Consider the following 20,691-nt stretch of genomic DNA (forward strand, 5'->3'; position numbering starts at 1 on the left):
GGGATGTTTTTTTTATATGTGCACGCGCTCTCTGTCCATGTGTTGACGAGACAGTGAAACACTAATCGTTTAGTTCGGGCCGTTAAAAAAAAAAATTGTTACACAAACTTAGTATTTACGAAATGTATAGACAGTTTTAACCATTTATGTTCTGTTCAACCATTAATGGTAACATTAGCCAGCCAATGGTGTTCTTGGTATTGTTTTTGTTTTAAAAAAAAATAACTGTGAGCAAGTTGTAAGCAGCCCCTTTAATGTTTTGTATAAAAATAAAAACTTACATAGTAGGAAAAGAGAACAATAATATGAACATGAACAAGAGGACTATTACTGCCACGGCTGGTTAAAAGAAGCCTCTCGCGGGAAGGAAGAGATTAGCTTGGAGGCGCAAGACTTGAGAAAGATCGATTTAAAAATGTTATTTTTTCAAACATCCTTATAATTAATTAATCAGGTTAACCTTTAAAACGATTCATCTTGTGGCCCAAATCGGTGAAGAACTACTGTTCTTAAAACGCCTTTCAATCGCCAGACTCAATATGCCGCCCCCTTGGTTTGACATCATTGACAGAACTGGAGCACATTTTGCAGCATAGACAGTGTGGATGAACATATTTAAATGTACAAACCCCGTTTCCATGAGTTGGGAATTGTGTTAGATGTAAACGGAATTCAATGATTTGCAAATCATTTTCAACCCATATTCAGTAGAATATGCTACAAAGACAAGATATTTGATGTTTCAAACTGATTAAACTTTTTTTTGTTTGCAAATAATCATTAATTTTAGAATTTGAGGCCAGCAACACATGCCAAAGAAGTTGGGAAAGGTGGCAATACATACTGATAAAGTTGCGGAATACTCATCAAACACTTATTTGGAACATCCCACATGTGTGCAGGCTAATGGAGAACAGGTGGGTGCCATGATTGTGTACAAAAGCAGCTTCCATGAAATGCTAAGTAATTCACAAACTAGGATGGGGCGAGGGTCACCAATTTGTAAGCAAATTGTCGAACAGTTTTAAAACAACATTTCTCAACGAGCTATTGCAAGGAATTTAGGGATTTTACCATTTACGGTCCATAAAATCATCAAAAGGTTGAGAGAATTAGGAGAAATCACTGCACGTAAGCGATGATATTATGGTCCTTTGAACCCTCAGGCGGTACTGCATCAAAAACCGATCACAGTGTGTAACGGATATCACCACATGGGCTCAGGAACACTTCATAAAACCACTGTCAGTAACTACAGTTGGTTGCTACATCTGTGAGTGCAAGTTAAAGCTCTGCTAGCAAAGCAAAACCCATTTATCAACAACACCAAGGAACGCCGCCGGTTTCCCTGGGCCCGAGATCATCTAAGATGGACTGATGCAAAGTGGAAAAGTGTTCTGTGGTCGGACAAGTCCACATTTCAAATTATATTTGGAAAATGTGGACGTGGTGTCCTCTGGAACAAAGAGGAAAATAACCATCCGTATTGTTATAGGCGCAAAGTTCAAAAGCCAGCATCTGTGATGGTATGGGAGTTCATTAGTGGCCAAGGCATGGGTAACTTAAACATCTGTGAGGGCATCATTAATGCTGAAAGGTCCATATAGGTTTTGGAGCAAGATGTGTTGTCATCCAAGCAACGTTATCATGGACGCCCCTGCTTATTTCAGCAAGACAATGCCAAGCCACGTGTTACGACAGCGTGGTTTCGTAGTAAAAGAGTGAGTACTTTCCTGGCGCGCCTCAAGTCCAGACTTGTCTCCCATCGAAAATGTGTGGCGCATTATGAAGCGTAAAATACGACGGCAGAGACCCTGGACTGTTGAACGACTGAAGCTCTACATAAAACAAGAATGGAAAAGAATTCAACTTTCAAAGCTTCAACAATTAGTTTCCTCAGTTCCCAAACATTTATTGAGTGTTGTTAAAAGAAAAGGTGAACATGCCCTTTCCCAACTACTTTGGCATGTGTTGCAGCCATGGAATTCTGTGTTATTTAGAAAAAAAATAAAAATAAAGTTTATGAGTTTGAACATCAAATATCTTGTCTTTGTAGTGGATTCAACTGAATATGGGTTGAAAAGGATTTGCAAATCATTGTATTCATTTTATATTTACATCTAACACAATTTCCCAACTCATATGGAAATGGGGTTTGTATTATATTCATAATTTTATCACTCTGGTCCATGATTTCAAAACTAACAAAGTTAACATTATAAGCAAACAAGAATTATTTAAAAAAATGCCATTTCCAAACTTGAATGCTCTTCCATAGACGGCATAGCCTATGTTTTCTCATACTCGTTCAGCCTTTTCCTCATTTCCTTGAGGAAAACATCAGTAGAGGAGGACGTTAAATAAGATGCTTACCTTCTTTTATCTCCTTAGAGTGCCAGGTCTGTTCTTCTGTCTCCATTTCCTTGCAGATCTTTATCCCCGTTGGTGCTTCTGAATTTCGGGATCGCATTTGTTTTGAGGATTTAACTTTTTTTTTCATTAAAAACTATACTTCTGCCAATTCAGAATCATTAAAATGATCACTATTTAAAGTCTTCTTGTGGACTGGAGAGGTCCATACTTTCCTACTATTCCCATCATTTGGTAATGTATGCAGGATTCTTTAGTTATATTAGCTGAACTGTCACAAACAAAAGTATTATATTTTTACCATACTGGTTACCAAATGAAGGTGAGCTTTGATGATGTTATGACATCTGTAATGAGTCTATTGCGAAAAATATTGCACATTTCTTACTTGATTCAAAAGACCTCATTATTAAACTTTTGACAGCAGAATTGATTCAACTTATTTCGTCGAACATATTTAAATGAAATAATAATAAAGAAAATATATATTTTCAAAAGCCCAAGCCTGTTGGTAGTAATGGCTCTAACCAACCACATTGGTGAGAGCCATAACTACACTGCTTTTTTATGCCATGGGATGGACCTGGTTGTTGCATATTACGAATACAAAATTCAAGTATCGTACCGAAGTCGCACCCACCAAATTTGAGAAGAAATACATATTTTTACGTACATTAGCTGCACTGGACTCTAAGCCGCATATATATACTGGTACGAAAGGTTTTGTAATTGTTTATTTACATACTGTACCTTAATTGTGTCCAAATAGTGCTTGCCACATGACAGTAAAACGGCCGATCAAACAAAACAGAAGTAATCGGCATGGACCCACTAGCTGTGGTCGCCAGCGCTACAATCTAATAAACTGACTTAATTACACCACGGTGAGGTTTTGGTGAATTTACAAAACTGAAAGAATAGAAAAATGATGTTATTGTAAGTTAATAATACTAACACAAACACTTGTAATTGTGTTAGCATATTCACTAATGCTAATGACACCAGCTCGATTGCATTACGATAGCATGTACAAATAACACTCCTACAGACATCACACACGGGACGATTTAGTAAGTATGAATTGTTTAGTTATATTGAAAAAAACTTACAAATGTTGCTTGGAGTGAAGAATCAATAATCCTTTCGAGCAGAAACGCTATAGATGAATAGTAGACGAAACGGGATATACTTCCGGCTCTAGGCATGAAACAGGAAGTACATTTTCAACAAAACAGCACCTGCAGTGAACGAACAACAGCAGTTTTTCAGTGTTTCTGTCAGGGTTGAAAACTATTTGTCGAATCCAAAACATCATGGCCGTAGGAGCAAAGTAGTGTCTTATATTCCCAAAAAATTTGGTAGTAATTATCCAAGACTTAGCTGTAGTCTTTTCCACAAGCCCAAGTCAGTGCGCATCTCTGATTATTGACTGTCAGCAACGCAAGGTCTCACCTACTTGTTCAAACACGACGGCCATTGAATCGTTTTTTGTATTCTTTCGTTCGTTCCTGTAGGCGGGTAGGTGTCGTTAGTTTAACGGGTTCCAGCCAGAGTGGCTGACCCACATGTACATTGGTAAACCTCACTCCCTGACCGCTTCAAATAGTGCGTTAGCCACTGAGTCAGCAGTTCTGGCTTTTTTCTTAGTGGCTAGCACACTTTCCTCTCATTCTAACAGTTGTGGGATTGCGCCCCACTCTGAGCGATAGCAGATCATAAACACAACGCAGAACCGCTACACTGGCATGCACGCGTTGACACGACACAAAAAATGAAAGCCAATCTAATATTTCCTCTGCACTGTTGGAAATATTTTACAACGTTTCACTTCTAATTGTGCCAATATATAGAAATGCATTTGTTAAATATGGTATTTCAACTCATTATTTGTTGCAGATGTTCTTATTACTTGTATATGTTGTGGGTAGGGAGTCAGGTAACTTGAGTGGTGAACTGAAAAACAACAGTTATGATATAAATGCTTTAATATATGAAATAAGCACATTTTAACACAATATACAGTGTAACAGACCGTCTCCCACAGGTTTCATACTCGCTGACAGGCCATCTAACCTGAGCTGTGTTTACAATATTTCATAGTGGTTTCTGCAAGGCAAAATAATAAATGAAGGCGAAAACTATCGTGGGAAGATGTTGTGACCTAAACGAGTGTGGCACTGTGAGTAAGTACAACAGTCACACTGGCTAGAATGGAGCCGAGGTTAACCACCAGTGAGGTAAAAAAAAACCATCTGGATATTGACGCTCCTGTTTCTAACTTAAGAGGTTTCAAAACGTGGGATGAGATGGCTTCTTTTACAAAAATATAAAATGTGGGTCAGCCCACATGCCTGGAAACACAAAAAAATGGAACGCTGAATTACTTTCATGCTCATACAACTAAGGAGAGTGAAAACATTGCTGAAGACACCTTTCTATTCACATTCCTCACTGATGTGCTGTGCACTGTAGAAATTCAACGTGTGATGTGAGCACTATAGGTCCATGCTGAGTCACATTACGCATTCATGGGATGCATAAGGCTCCTCCTTGGATGATTTAAATGCCCACAGGGAAAGCTGGGAAATGATCAAGCTGGTTCATGATGCAAGGCCGTTATGATAAAAGGACAAAGTAAAATGTCCCCTCACGCCTCCGTTAACCGCCTAAAGTTACAGCATCAAGTCACCTACGCTATGAATACAATTAAAAATGCAGCAACATACCATTGTAGCACAATCCATCCAGACACAACAGAAGCTGCAGCGAAAATGACACTGTAGCCTTGATCGGCCTCCTGCCAGGCCCTGCACATCAGCCATATTCATCATGCATTAAGAATTAACCCAGATGTCCTCTTGTTGCACAAAGAGCGTCAATATCCCACGCTCAAAAACGTAGCGAAGGGACTTTGTGTTACAAAGCGTTAGCTTTCTGAATGAACCGGCTCATGATTATTTAATCGAGTGTCACCCGCAATTTTATGAGATCAGACTCAAGATGAGACAGGAGCGGAGCAGGGGATCTGTTGTACATTGTGAAAGCTAAGAAAAAAGCAAATGCTGCGTTGTTTGGTGAGAGCAGCACACTGTAATTAATTCTACATTGGCTCTGTGTTTTCTCGCATCGCTAGAGGCTCTCACCCACTGATGACACCTAAAAAGGCTCCTGTGGATAATCATTTATCAGCGCTGAGAGAAATGGTGGTGCAGTTTTGTACAGACGCATCGGGCAAGGCTTCAATAAAATGTTGTGGTTTGCTTTGCTCAAAAAGTGTAAGAAAAAAATCAGAACGCCGGCTTTGTAACACGGATGTATGTGGGTGAGTTTGACATGTGACACGCACTCACACATAGCTACAGATCACGTGGCGCTTTGGAGTGAAGATCTTTACATGTTCCGCAGGAGAAAGTGTTGCTATGCTGTTCCCCAAAATATTAAGGTGGCTTGTCTTTTAATCAAACAACCAATCAACCTTTGTTTATATAGCCCTTAATCACAAATGCCTCAAAGGGCTGCACAAATCACAACATCCTCAGCTCTGATCCCACATTAGGCCCAGAAAAAACTCAACCTGAAGGGAACAATGAAAAACCTTTCATGTTGTATTTGGCTTAACGTGTCTCCCACCTACGTCGTGATACTGTGCTGCATCATTTCCAAATAGACACATACTGTATGTACAGCCATGATGAGAAGCCACGGCGCATGATGGCCACTGACAGGGGGACGTGATGCTGCTGCTCAAAGTCTTCAAGCAGCTTCAGATGAGAAAAATTGAGACATTGAGTACAAAAAACATTGGCGAGGTGCAAACTTAAACAAATAATCTGAACAAGCATATTTACACAAATAATCTGAACAATTCAACAGCCAGAGGCCAATAACATGTTAAAATGTAATTAAGTGGGCCTGTTGCTGTATGGCATGAAAACAATCTAATTCAAGTTCAAGCAGAATTCATATTACACAGAGAATCTGGATGTGCTAATCTATTTTTAACACCACCGCATGGAAGATGTTAAAGCTACTGTATGTCTTTTGTAAACGGGTGCTTCCCCACGTTAAAAGAGGCGGTAAATTCACATTTAGGCTATTTAGGAGATGCTAATGTTAGCTTTGAACCATTAGGTCGAGAAGCTTTGCTTGTGGTTGATTGATATTATTTGGTCCAACTAACCGAGCAATACTCTTGCACCCTGCTCAAAACAATGAACACAATCATTAAAAACCATATATATATATATATATATATATATATATATATATAAATATATATATATATTTTACATATATATATTTCACACACACATACATAAATATATATATATACATATATATATATATACATATATATATATATATATATATATACACACATACTAGGGGTGTAACAGTACGTGTATTTGTATTGAACCGTTTCGGTACGGGGGTTTCGGTCCGGTTCGGTGGTGTACCAAACGAGTTTCCACAAGAACATATGAAGTAGCCGCCTATGCTAAAGTCTTAACAAGCTGTTCTACTTTGTTCTGCCTCTGTCTCCTACACAGCACCCAGCATTGTCCCACCCACACAACGATCTGAGTGGTTACACGCAAAGCGGTAACAGCCAATCAGCAGTGCGTATTCACAGCAATAAGAGCTAATCAACAGTGCTTATTTTGAGCGCATGTGTGTGTGTGTGTGTGTGTGTTACAACAGCAAAGCCCTGTCTGTCTGTTATTTCACCTGACCTTTTTCTGTGTTGATTGAGCTGTGTTGAAGCAGCAAAAAAGGACATGTTAAATGATGAGATTATGTCTGTGATAGTTGATATAATAATGTAACTGCATCATAAAGCTTACATGAACTCCATGGTGTTCAGGGATGAATAGTCTCTCCTATTGCTATTGTACTATTGTTTCAGCTATGGTTACATTAATCATTAGTAATGTAGCAGCCTAGTTTTGAATGGCAGGGTCCCTGCTATCACAGGTTGATACAAGTATAACATTTAAATAATAAAAAATCAACTACAGGCTTCCAAATGCTGTAATAAATTAAGCATGATGAGTTCACTTGAAACTGTTTAATGTTGCACTTTTTTTATGTAGAAGAAAATAAGTTTTGTCATTTTATCCGAGCAACAACATGAGGCAATTTGATGCTGATTAACGTGGGCAGAATTATTATAGTGTTCCCAATGTTCAAAGGATATAGCCATTGTTTACAAATTTGGTAGATAAATAATCAAAACAATTATATCTTGTTGTTTTCTTACTGTACTGAAAATTAACCGAACCGTGACCTCTAAACTGAGGTACGTACCGAACCGACATTTTTGTGTACCGTTACACCCCTAATGTAAATATATGTATATATATATATATATATATATATATATATGTATATATATATTATATATGTATGTTTGTGTGTCTTAAAGATACAAAACACAGAAGACAGAATTTGAGCATAAGACGGATGTGGTAAAAGGCCCCAAACCAGCAATCCCAAGTGCCTGAGGGATGCTCTGAGAAATAACAAGTCTGTGGTTGCTAACCATAGAAATAATGTTTTTCTGCATTGACTTTGTCCATTACAATTCACTGGAAATGGACGAAAAGAGAAAGGTGTGTGTGTCTGTGTGTGTGTATATATATATATGTATATATATATATATATATATATATATATATATATATATATATATATATTTTTTTTTTTTTTTTTTTTTTTTTTTTTTTTTTTTAAGGCAGCGGGGATACAGTTCCAACCAGGCCCTGAGGTACTGTGGGCTTGTTGCAGACATGACAATCACTGGATATTAATGGCACTTTTTACACTTTAACTCAGGCTTTAAGTCTCCTGAAAAGATTTGAAGTGTCAGATGTGACCAGCCAATGTGGTCAGAAGATGACAAACAGAGAGATCCATGTGTTTGGTGCAAGGCCCCTTGCTGAGTGGCGACAATTGACAATGTAACGCTTGACCTAAGAGAAGGGGTCATTTATGTCTTTTAGTTTTTGTCTCCTTCCAAGGCTTCTAATCTCTCAGCTGACAAGCTTCTTTGTGCAACAACTTGCCATAAACGCACTTGTGCGAGATGGGGAGGGCGTGGGGGTGGGGGCGTACTGCAGTATGAGACATCTTCATCCAGGATCTGCGTCAAAATCCCAGTTAGTCCGAAAAATAACGGCTTGGCCCGCAAATGTTTTTGCTGTGAGCTATTTTTTGAGAGCTAAATTCGGTTTGTGTATGTGGATGTGCTACTCAGCTCAGAGGACACATTGCTGCTGTCCCTCTTCAGCTGCACAAGACAGGAGAGGTGTCTCCACCTTCAAGGTCACCAGTTAGCCATGACTGCGTTGACGTCACTGACCAGGTTTTGAGCAAGGCAGATGCCAAAAATCTGAAAATAAAAGGAGAGGATTAAGGATGCTGCTATTTAAAAAAAAAAAAATAGGGCTGAGTGCTGCTGTGCTGAAGAAATTGGCTCGACGGTGGGGTTCTTGCCACAAGGTGGCAGTAACGACACAAAATCACAGGGGCACTAATGCGAGCAGAGGCAGAGGTTTCATTGGGTAAATGTATTCAAGCAATATAATCCCCAAACAAGGTGACCTTACCTGTAAAAGTGCGATACCAACAAAGATACCAGCGACAATGATCAGGTTGTCTTGCAGCCACTTTTCAAACTGTCCTACGCAGCCTTTGGTGTAGATGTGTTTCTGTCGATCCAGCTCCTTTTCAAAGCAAAAACAAATGGGCTGATTATGTAATCCACTCTGACAGGACAGCGACCTGCTGAACTCTGACCTATGACTAAAGTATTACAAAACAAACACGGCAAAGAGCGTTTGACTCCTGAGTCGCAGAGGAAAATGTGAGCGATGGTTGAGTCACTCTCCCCATCAGAACATGTGGGAGTGTTTCTCAGAGGGCACAGTCAGGCCTGAACAAACCAGAGAGGCAAAGGCTGTTTCCTGTTCCATACAGATACTTCTACAGTGCCGCTGTTGCACACAATGATGTGTTCAGTAATTGAAGAATGGGAGATAAAATGTGCAGTTTCAAGCTGTGATGGTCTTTGCTGATGCTAAAGACAAGTGAGCTTAGGGAAAAATGTTGTTAACATGCCAACCTGATGATAGCTTTCAAACACTAAAGGAATAATGGTGCTCCTCTGCAGCCAATTACTAAAACAGGAAGCACTAAGTTGTTCAGGTGGTTAGCTTTCTCCTTCTTTGATCTGACCAGTCTGTGTGCTTCCTCTCCACAAGCAAACTACACACTGCTGATAGCTCTGGCAAAATATTAGATGTAGGGGCACAAACATACGCGAGGAAAATGAATTCATGCCTACTCTATGTGACCAGCGGTTCATCGTACTGCAGTGTGCCTAGCAACAAGCAATCTGTCGGACTGCAGTGCAGTGAGTCGTAACTGCCACACCCCCACACACACACACACACGCAAACACACAGAGAGAAGAGCGGACTGGCATAGCCCAGCCGATTGCCAATTACAGAGTGGAGTAAGGCTGCTCCCTAGGCTATAACGGGCGCCTAATTATACCTGCTAGAGGAACAATCTGTTATTAAGGCAGGAAGCGTGCAGAGGAGCCTGGGTAATTAACCCAGTAGATACACAAGTTCTGCTGTGATGCTCCACTGATGTTTTTGGACATTTCTACATTGCATTTTTAACATGGGCGACATCAAAATGAGTTGGCAGATGAGGCATTTAAATCCATCCATCCATCCATCATGTTCCGCTTATCCGAGGTCGGGTCGCGGGGGCAACAGCCTAAGCAGGGAAACCCAGACTTCCCTCTCCCCAGCCACTTCGTCTAGCTCTTCCCGGGGGATCCCGAGGCGTTCCCAGGCCAGCCGGGAGACATAGTCTTCCCAACGTGTCCTGGGTCTTCCCCGTGGCCTCCTACCAGTTGGACGTGCCCTAAACACCTCCCTAGGGAGGCGTTCGGGTGGCATCCTGACCAGATGCCCGAACCACCTCATCTGGCTCCTCTCGATGTGGAGGAGCAGCGGCTTTACTTTGAGTTCCTCCCGGATGGCAGAGCTTCTCACCCTATCTCTAAGGGAGAGCCCCGCCACACGGCGGAGGAAACTCATTTCGGCCGCTTGTACCCGTGATCTTATCCTTTCGGTCATGACCCAAAGCTCATGACCATAGGTGAGGATGGGAACGTAGATCGACCGGTAAATTGAGAGCTTTGCCTTCCGGCTCAGCTCCTTCTTCACCACAACGGATCGGTACAACGTCCGGATTACTGAAGACGCCGCACCGATCCGCCTGTCGATCTCACGATCCACTCTTCCCTCACTCGTGAACAAGACTCCTAGGTACTTGAACTCCTCCACTTGGGGCAGGGTCTCCTCCCCAACCCGGAGATGGCACTCCACCCTTTTCCGGGCGAGAACCATGGACTCGGACTTGGAGGTGCTGATTCTCATTACGGTCGCTTCACACTCGGCTGCGAACCGATCCAGCGAGAGCTGAAGATCCCGGTCAGATGAAGCCATCAGGACCACATCATCTCCAAAAAGCAGAGACCTAATCCTGCGGTTACCAAACCGGAACCCCTCAACGCCTTGACTGCGCCTAGAAATTCTGTCCATAAAAGTTATGAACAGAATCGGTGACAAAGGACAGCCTTGGCGGAGTCCAACCCTCACTGGAAATGTGTTCGACTTACTGCCGGCAATGCGAACCAAGCTCTGGCACTGATCGTACAGGGAACGGACCGCCACAATAAGACAGTCCGATACCCCATACTCTCTGAGCACTCCCCACAGGAGTTCCCGAGGGACACAGTCGAATGCCTTCTCCAAGTCCACAAAGCACATATAGACTGGTTGGGCAAACTCCCATGCACCCTCAAGAACCCTGCCGAGAGTATAGAGCTGGTCCACAGTTCCGCGACCAGGACGAAAACCACACTGTTCCTCCTGAATCCGAGGTTCGACTATCCGACGTAGCCTCCTCTCCAGTACACCTGAATAAACCTTACCGGGAAGGCTGAGGAGTGTGATCCCACGATAGTTGGAACACACCCTCCGGTCCCCCTTCTTAAAGAGAGGAACCACCACCCCGGTCTGCCAATCCAGAGGTACCGCCCCCGATGTCCACGCGATGCTGCAAAGTCTTGTCAACCATGACAGCCCCACAGCATCCAGAGCCTTAAGGAACTCCGGGCGGATCTCATCCACCCCTGGGGCCTTGCCACCGAGGAGCTTTTCAACTACCTCAGCGACCTCAGCCCCAGAAATAGGAGAGTCCACCACAGATTCCCCAGGCACTGCATTTAAAGCTCAGTAAAAATTAAGCTGATAGCCACTTCGCCCTCAACTGCTCTGGTCGTATCAATCAGCTCAACCTTATGAGCACTTTAGAAACTTGCCATTTGTTCCCTTTCATCAGACTGCTGCAATGGCATATATTTCAAATAAAAAGTACAATATCCTGACCAAAGCCTTAAAATAAATGATGACTGCAAAGTTGGAATAAGCATTTGACAACATTTCCTTACTAAAGGGGAAATAATCAAGATATTATTTTAAAATGTTTAACAGATTCCGAGAATCTCTCTTTGAATACTCTGAACTGCTGTTTTCATGCCAGCATTGTATTGATCAGTGTAATGCTGCCCTAAGGAGATCCAATAGCAGAGGTCAGCATGGATGTAGCTCCACTTCTCATAGCTGATGTCATTAAACCACAAACTTGTTGAGACTGAATCAACACCGCCTCTTCTCACTCCTTTTTGCATCAAATGACTCAAGATTAATCAAATGGTTCAAGATGTGATGAGTAGATAAGCACATTCAATCAACGTAATTGTTTGCAATGAACAAAATCAATTACTATGCAATACAACTAAACAATTTAATGAACTGTGTGACAATACCTCCCCTTTACGTCGAACATCATAACCACACTGCGTGTTGATGACGTCCTCCTATGTAGAACAAAAATAGAGAAATACAGCTGTCATGTTTTGTCGTTCGCTCATAAAACGTGGAATATTTACTTATCAGTGATACCAGAAGAGTCCTATACTATGTTTATGAATGAGGGTGAACAGGTAGTCTTGAGTATAAAACTGGGAATCTTGTGCATGGCATTATTGACCACTTGGGGATACTCCAATCAATCAATCAATGAAAGTTTATTTATGAATCACTTAATCACAAGTGTCTTAAAGGGCTGCACAAGCCACAACGAGATCCTTGGCTCAGATCCTACATCAGGGCAAGAAAAAACTCAACCCATTGGTAACAACGGGAAACCTTGGAAGGGATCGCAGATGTGGGGACCCCCCGGCACCCCTCCCCCCCCAGATGACCGGTGCAATGGATGCCGAGTGGATACAGTTAATATAATGAGTCCAGTCCAGTCATGAAACACAGTCATCAGATGGATTCAATAGTAACTGATTTACACAAGTAGAGGATCTTGTTTTCATTCAGTGTTTGTATGCATGTAAAGTGAATATTAATAGTAAAAATTGCAGCAAATATACTTGCTTTTCATGACTGTCAATTAAACTGTAGTCTTAAATCAGCATGTGAATTGTAATTAATTTTGCAGTCAGATTCTATTTTCATTCTGACTTTAAAGATATCAGAACATCAATAAAATATAATACATTTAGAAGAAACAATTCATGCTTCAAATATACAGCCTCTCCTATAGAAATCTCACATCGGCCATGATTTGTGCACCAATAGCAACATAAAATTCAAAGCGGAAGTGACACTGTCAAAGTAGAAGTTTTTAAACTAATTTAGCTGCTGACATAGCCGGTAACATATTGTTTAATTTCCAATTGTATTATTTTACTATTTTTATTTAGAACTTGGAGTTTGGTTACTTTCTGCTGTGATGCCAATTAATCTACTTAACATCTGTTAAAGTGTTTTCAGCACATATTCTGTTGTTTGTAAAGTTAACAGTTTTGGCGATACTACAAATTTTGTTATCGATGCTTACATACCAAGTTGTTACAGGGGCAGAAATGGCCATACCAATGTTCATACCTACAATTTTCAGCATCATAAAATGATTATATTTTCATCACAACTCTAATAAAACAAAAACACAGGGGTGGTGTAACAATATCAATTACCAATATCATTATATTATTTATAGTATATTGCATACAACATTTATTGTAAAGTCAATATTGCAAAATAACTAAACAAATGCAAAAACTACTATTGGCTCTAATGTCTTGAGTTTGTGAACAATAACAAATCGCCAAAAAACAATGATCCACCGTATACTGATAATATACTTGGTATTGTTACTGTTGATATTTCTATTAATCCGCCCACCTTTGTTTACATTCAAGAGCTCCAGCTTAGTGGTTAGCTATGCATTTTTGTATTCTCCTACGGTGTGTTATGTTGCATATTTAGCTAATACTTGTCCTTTAGTCCTGAAGGGATAATGATACTTATAGGAAACCAGTTTGTATGCTGCCATGTAGCCGAGGATGAGCGATATATAGGCATCACTGTTGAGGCAAAATAGAGCTTCATCCGCTTGTCGTCGAATTTGCTTATGGCGATAGCATTAAAAGCCCTATCGTCTATATCAGGGTTCGGCAACTCTTTGGCCACTCTGATGTGGCTCAGCTGCACAATCGCCGACCCCCCCGATTGTTACGGGGGGATTCCGGTTCTCGGAGCCTCTGTCGGACATCACCCGGGGTCAACATTCTTCAATTTTCACCCGGACAACGATATTGAGGGCGTGCCATGATGGCTTTACTTTTAGCGCCCTCCACATTTTGATGCGTTTCACAAAATAAAGAAGACGATGGGAGCCGCAACCATTCTTGCGAATAACTGCTAGTGATCACCCATATAACAGCAATAAGGGCGTGCCATGAAGCCATTGCCTTTAACGCCTTCTACAACATGTACAGACATCTTGCCAGACCAGTAACATGTTGTATGTGGCTTCCGCAGATACACGTACACGTCTGCAAGGCATACTGGGCGACACAGAGTACACTGAAGGATGTGATATAAATAACTTTAACACTCTTACTAATATGCACCGCACTGTGAACCCACACCAAACAAGAATGACACACACATTTCGGGACAACATCCTCACAGTAACACAACATAAACGCAACATAACAAATACCCAGAATCCTTTGCATCCATGACTATTCCTGACTAAATTATACACCCCCGCCCACCTCAACCGACACACGGAAGGGGGAGGGGGGGGAATGCGGGTTTTGGTGCTAGCGGGGTGTATAATATAGCCTGAAAGAGTCATGGATGCACAGCATTCTGGGTAATTGGTATGTTGCGTTTATAATGTGTTACAGTGCGGATGTTCTCCAGAAATGTGTTTGTCATTCTTGTTTGGTGTGGGTTCACAGTGTGGTGCATATTAGTAAGAGTGTTAAAATTGTTTATATCACAACCTTCAGTGTACTCTGTGTCACCCAGTATGCCTTGCAGTCGTGCACGTGTATCTGCGGAAGCCACATACAACATGTTACTGGACTGGCAAGCTGTCTGTACATGTTGTAGAAGGCGTCAAAGGCAATGGCTTCATGGCACGCCCTGATTACTGTTACATGGGTGACCCCCAGCAGATATTCGCGAGAATGATTGCGGCTCCCTTTGTCTTCTTTATTTTGTGGGACGGGCCAAAATGGCTCTTTAAGTGGTAAAGGTTGCCGACCCCTGGTATATATCGTCCAGCCTTAATAGCACCAAATCTATTTGTGGTGTTCTATAAATACAGTACTGTATATATTCGTGGCAGGCCGGAATAAATAAATGTGCGGTAAACACTGATAATTAACCTGCGTATCCACCTGTTGGCAATCATGCTATCCAACAATATGTTAGGTAGTGTGCCATGACATTTTTCTAAAATATATGCCCTGCCTTAGTGAAAGTTGAGAAACTCTGACCTAAAGGTGAACTGCACTTTTTTGGGGAATTTTGCCTATCATACACAATCCTTATGTAAGGCAAGAACACATTTGTTTTTCTTTTTTAATGCATTCTAACCCATTGTAAGAATGAAGATAATAGGATTCCCTCAATTCTGCCTACAAAGCACTCTGATAAACATCCAAAAGCCTCCATCATTGTTTTTATATACAAGCTTTAAGTATATACTGTATGTATATGTGATGTAGTAACAGGCCCATTTATAATATGTAACAATATTGTATTTTGCTAATTTTAGGCATACAACAACAACACTACTACTCATAGCAGACTTCGTGAAAGACAGCAACAAATACTTTGGGACGAATGATGATCAAGAAATTTATATTTTTAAGCTTGAATATACGAAAAATGATCTAAAAGTTTTACAAACTGTGTGCTAACCAGATCCAACTTTAGTGAAACAAGCATGATGCTGCAGTATTGCCTAGTGCTGAACAACATATACAAACTACGAACATAGTAAATTAACCACTTACTGTAAAATGTCTGCTCTCATTTGGATACTGACTGTTGAGATGTTCATATCTTATTATTTAGATAAAGAATCAATATTTCCATCAATTCATTTTCTAGCGCAGGTTATTAAAAAAGGGTGCCGTCTTTTTGGGTCTTTCTCGCAATCCAAATAAGTTGAATGTGAAAGATGATCAACTTCTTGGTTATAGCCAGAGCCTTCTACTATCCAAATGAGATGCATGATTTATAATCTAGAATTAACTTCTTCCAACTCAGGGGCAATGCAGCAGCAGCAGCTCAGTATGTCAATATAGCAGCATCTTCTCTGTGATTGCGGCACCGCTAAAAGTAGTCCCTTACCATTAATGGCTTAAAATAAGAATATAGCTGATACTTAGTTAATATTCAGGTCCCAAGATGTAAATGAAGAATTATTGCCAGTTTTTAAATGTTTTAAAAAGGCTTTATGGGCGGAATAGAAGCAATGCTGTCATGAATCCCATTATCTCCATTGTTAGCTGAATTTTGCTTGCGTTTATTTACGGGTTAAAATGCATAAAAAAAGAAAAACACATGTTCTTGTTTTACACAAGGATTTGTGAATGACAGGGAAAATTCCATAAAAAGTGCAGTTGCCCTTTGGGAATATAAAAATCATACTTTTTAGTGGGACCTCTTAAGATTAATTAAGTATTGGCTCTTTTCCGTCATTCGCACGTCAATTTGTGATTTTGTGTTTTTCCTTTATTCCAACACAATTCAATTATTTTGTACAGAATGTTCAGTTAATAGTATTTTTATGATGATAAGTTTGACCCTGCAATTGTGGCTTTTGAAAAAAGTCATCTAAATACAAACATATCAGAGTTTCGCCTCCACCAATAGCCGTGTATATCATTTATGGTGCATTCATTTGTTTCCATGCCTCACCGCAGGGTCTTTGACACAGCAGGAGAAGGGAACGCCACATCGCTCCCTACTGGGGTTTTGGTCAGTGCAGTTGAAGTACATGTTCAAGTCCCAGTCATCGGGCCCGAGAGCGCCACAACACGACCACTGAAATGGGAAAAGGGAATAACAGGCAGCAATGTAACTGGCAAATAATGTACAACCAAAATGCACAGATTCTGTTTGATCTGGTCTTGAAAAGACTCTGAAAGGCAGCATCGTTCAGCTTGCGTGGGCCCAACTGTGACAAGATTGCAGGCACAGATAGCGAGACAACAAGAGAATCTAATCGGCTTTATGTAGTAACGAGGCCCATTGTTTACACATGGGAACCAATTATCCCAACTGCCCCACTCATATAATTGGATGAACACCATTATATTAATCGTGACATTTATAGAAGTCTTGTTGTCCTTTCTGCAAAGAACATTTGCCTGCAAACACGACTTGAGAAAGCCAGAACATTCTGGACCCTGTAACACTCACTTCAGGCAGCAGAGAAAGACTCACATATTCCTGGGCAAAGTCAATAAGGTTCTGCAAGTCAATGTCATCGCGGTAAGCCTTGACATTGTTGTTGATGAAGAAGTTGAGCTGGTCTTTGATCCAATCCTTAAAGACAAAGGCTAGGATTCCCGCAGTGAGCTCCATGAAGAAGATCAAACCCAGGAACACAGAGAACTAAAAAGGTCACATATAAGGGTCAGAACACAAAACAGAACGAGTCCCATCATTGTGGAAAAACAACTCTTTCTATTACCAATATGATATTATCTACTACCAATGTTATATTATTAAACCAAAATTGTTAGTAAGACGGTTTAAATCACGGCTTAGTCTCAATTTGCTAAGCAAAAACCACACTCCCAGAGGTACCATTATATCATCCCTTTACAGTAAACGTATAAGAGGGCTAATGATTAATGTAGCAAAGCTCTATTAGCTCCTCTCTGTGACGCCTGACTTACTGCTGCTAATGGAAATCAGTTGAAGGTAATAGCTACTCAAAATCTTAGCCATCAAGTTAGTCTCTGTCAGCGGAACCAAAATAAATCTCCCAAAATGCAAAGTAGTTGTCATTGATTTAGGCTTCCAAACATTTTTCCCCCACTTCAAAAGGTACAGGGAAGGTTTGGAAGCCTGGTCAACATTTCTTTGATGTTTAACAGCAATGAGTCACTTTTTTTGCACAGCGCAACCATCAATTCAGCTCGAGTGAGTCACGATAACACCTGTGACTGCAACAGCCTCTGCTCTAGCCGTGAACTGCTCTTCTAAAGATGTCTCAAATGGTTAGAATTGTGTGTGTGCGTGTGTGTGTGGTCTTTGAAGGTTATAAAGAGGCTTACGAATTTAAGAAGGAACGTGTTCTCTCTGAGTGCGCCGATGCAGCCAGCAAAGCCAAGGATGAACATAACCGCTCCGACAACGATGAAGAGCCAAACAGGGTCAAAACCTCCAAGATCTGTGATGGATGACAGATTGGACAGCACACCCTGAGGGAGAAGAAGACAAAAGAGACAAAAAAAATAGAAAAAACTGACAACTTCCGCCAAATGACACAACTCTGTAATAATAAAGAGTAAAAGTTAACCTTGTGAAACTCATGACACTTGTGACTGGGCTTTTAGATTAGTATAAAATAGCCACATTTTTACTTTCATTACAAAAATTAGGGCAATGCTTGTAGCTCTATGAATAAAACCGTTTTTATTAACTTAACTTAGCATATTTCTGTCCAGCTGACAAAGCTGTGAAACACATGGACAAAGAGAAACACAGTGCACAGGTTTCTGACAACGTTTGCAAACATTCCCCTTCCTCTCCGCACATCCTGCTCACCACATGTTTTCCTCTCATGGTCTTGCAATAAATGCAGTCTGTACAACCCTGCTAAAATGTAAATGGTTTATGCCAGTTTGTTGTGATCTATCATTAAATAAAACCAAGATAAGCATCCAGGACCTTTCATATTTGTAGTCAAAAAGTACATGGTTGTAGTGTATCCCACTGAGTAATGGGAAATATTCAAATAGTTACAATACTGTGTTTAGCAGTTTACATTACAATATTTCATATTCCCCATGGATGAGAATGTCAGACATATACTATGTATTCTGTATTTTAATTAGTTCCAATGAGAGTTGTCAAACTGTGTCGACAGTATGCTAGAAACCTTGTTAAGTTAAAGGGGGCCTATTATGCAAAACTAACTTTTCTTACCTATTGGTACCTGCTGTTGTGAATTTGGGATCTGCTTTAATTCCCAAAGTTTTGAAATCAAACCATGGAGGCATTGCGAATATATTCATAAAACAATCTTGCATTCCCTCATGGAATTTGCTCACCTATGACGTTTTTCATTTCGCACAGAGTACATCGGAGGATTATTTAGAAATGGTAGAAATTTACCCGTAGTGCATTGCACGGGTGCGCCTTTGTAGTCCACACTGTAGTCAATAAGCTCCTTCCTTTTTGCTATCCTTTTGTTGTGGGGCAGACTGGCTTGTAAATGCACACGCATCCTCCGATGTTGCCTTTTCTAATACAAAGTAGCGTATAGTTCTAAGTAGAGCTAAAACGATTCCTCGAGTAATTCAATTACAAAATATATTCGAGGAATTTTCGCTGCCTTGAGGTGTCAAGTTTCTTTTTTTAATGGCATTTTGCCTCATTTAGTAGTCAAAGCTCACGTTTCTCACAGACTGTTTAGGTATTGCACAGCGTGTTTACGTCAGATCATACACCCCCTGCACTGCACAACACTTCTACTTTAAATACGCTTGAGTTTAGTAAACTTTTTCGTCGACATAACTCACAATGGCAGATGCCGCAGAAGGCAGTGGGCAAGAGCTATAGCAAAACGAAGGAATTAACAAACGACACAAATCGTCTAAGGTGTGGGAACAGTTCACACTAAAATTGAAGGAAAACACAGTCGTATGCAAACATTACTAAGTGGCACTCGCATACCACAATAGCACCAGTTTGATGCTGCAGCACCGGTCAAGAAAGCATCCCATTGAGGGACGTCCAGAAGCGAGGTAAGTCATCTATTATCAAAAGTATTGTGGGAATGTCAGAGAATAAAAGAGTTATGGTTGAAAACAACAAAAGAAGCAATCACATTCCTTAATATAAACACCCCAACGACATTGCAAACTTGTATTCTTGGAGATCTCCATCAATTTAGTAACGTGTCATCAAAGAGTAAAAATGCATTTCTTTCAATATGCATAATAACACGACGGGTAATATTAAAAAAATGGATAAATGTTGATAGTCCAACTCATACTGACTGGTACAGTATACACAAGCTATGGAGATGATATCAGTAGAAAAAACTGCATTTAGTTAAGATAATGAGTCATATATTGGAATATGGGATCCATTATTGAAATTTGTTCTAAGTATTAAATGAACCAAAATATGACATTTTATATCTTTGTGTAAAATATTGGACAGAGTGTGTTATCAAGCTTATGATAACACTTTTTTTTAAATAATTTTTTTGTATTAACGTTTTTAATGATAATATCAATGAGGGATTTTTTAATAAGTGCTATTTTGAAATTGTGACTAATATTGATCATATTCATTTTTGTTTCACTACTTTAAATTGTACCGTGTGTCCTCAATTGCTCTGTTTATTGCTATTCTGAATGTTGCTGGGTCGGGTTTGGTTTTGGAATTTGTTTACAATAATATGTATTGTTTTGTTGGATTGATTAATAAATTAATTAAAAAATAAATAAATAAATCAAGACAACATTTTGATATCCTTATTTGATCGACACATTTGTCATTTTACAGTTAAAAACGTTGTTGAATTTATTATTCATTTCTCCTGTTTTGCCTTCATCTGTATGCTTGTCGTGTTCAATATTTGAAATTAAACATATTTTTGAAAAAAAAAATGAGT

At 40.1% G+C, this 20,691-nt stretch overlaps 1 protein-coding gene across 1 annotated transcript in view; it reads right to left on the reverse strand.

Moving 5' to 3' along the window:
• Window positions 1-4,337: 4,337 nt before the first annotated feature.
• Window positions 4,338-20,691, reverse strand: part of tspan17 (tetraspanin 17) — a 46,074-nt gene continuing 29,720 nt past the window's right edge. The window contains exons 3-8 of the mRNA XM_061901923.1: window positions 18,119-18,265; window positions 17,280-17,450; window positions 16,752-16,877; window positions 12,281-12,331; window positions 8,979-9,095; window positions 4,338-8,761 (exon numbers count right to left, since the gene is read on the reverse strand). Coding sequence (XP_061757907.1) covers window positions 8,696-8,761; window positions 8,979-9,095; window positions 12,281-12,331; window positions 16,752-16,877; window positions 17,280-17,450; window positions 18,119-18,265 — 678 coding nt within the window. The 3' untranslated portion in view covers window positions 4,338-8,695. The remainder of the gene's footprint in view (window positions 8,762-8,978; window positions 9,096-12,280; window positions 12,332-16,751; window positions 16,878-17,279; window positions 17,451-18,118; window positions 18,266-20,691) is intronic.

The sequence above is a fragment of the Nerophis ophidion genome, linkage group LG05 (assembly GCF_033978795.1).
Source record: "Nerophis ophidion isolate RoL-2023_Sa linkage group LG05, RoL_Noph_v1.0, whole genome shotgun sequence".
Taxonomy (NCBI): domain Eukaryota; kingdom Metazoa; phylum Chordata; class Actinopteri; order Syngnathiformes; family Syngnathidae; genus Nerophis; species Nerophis ophidion.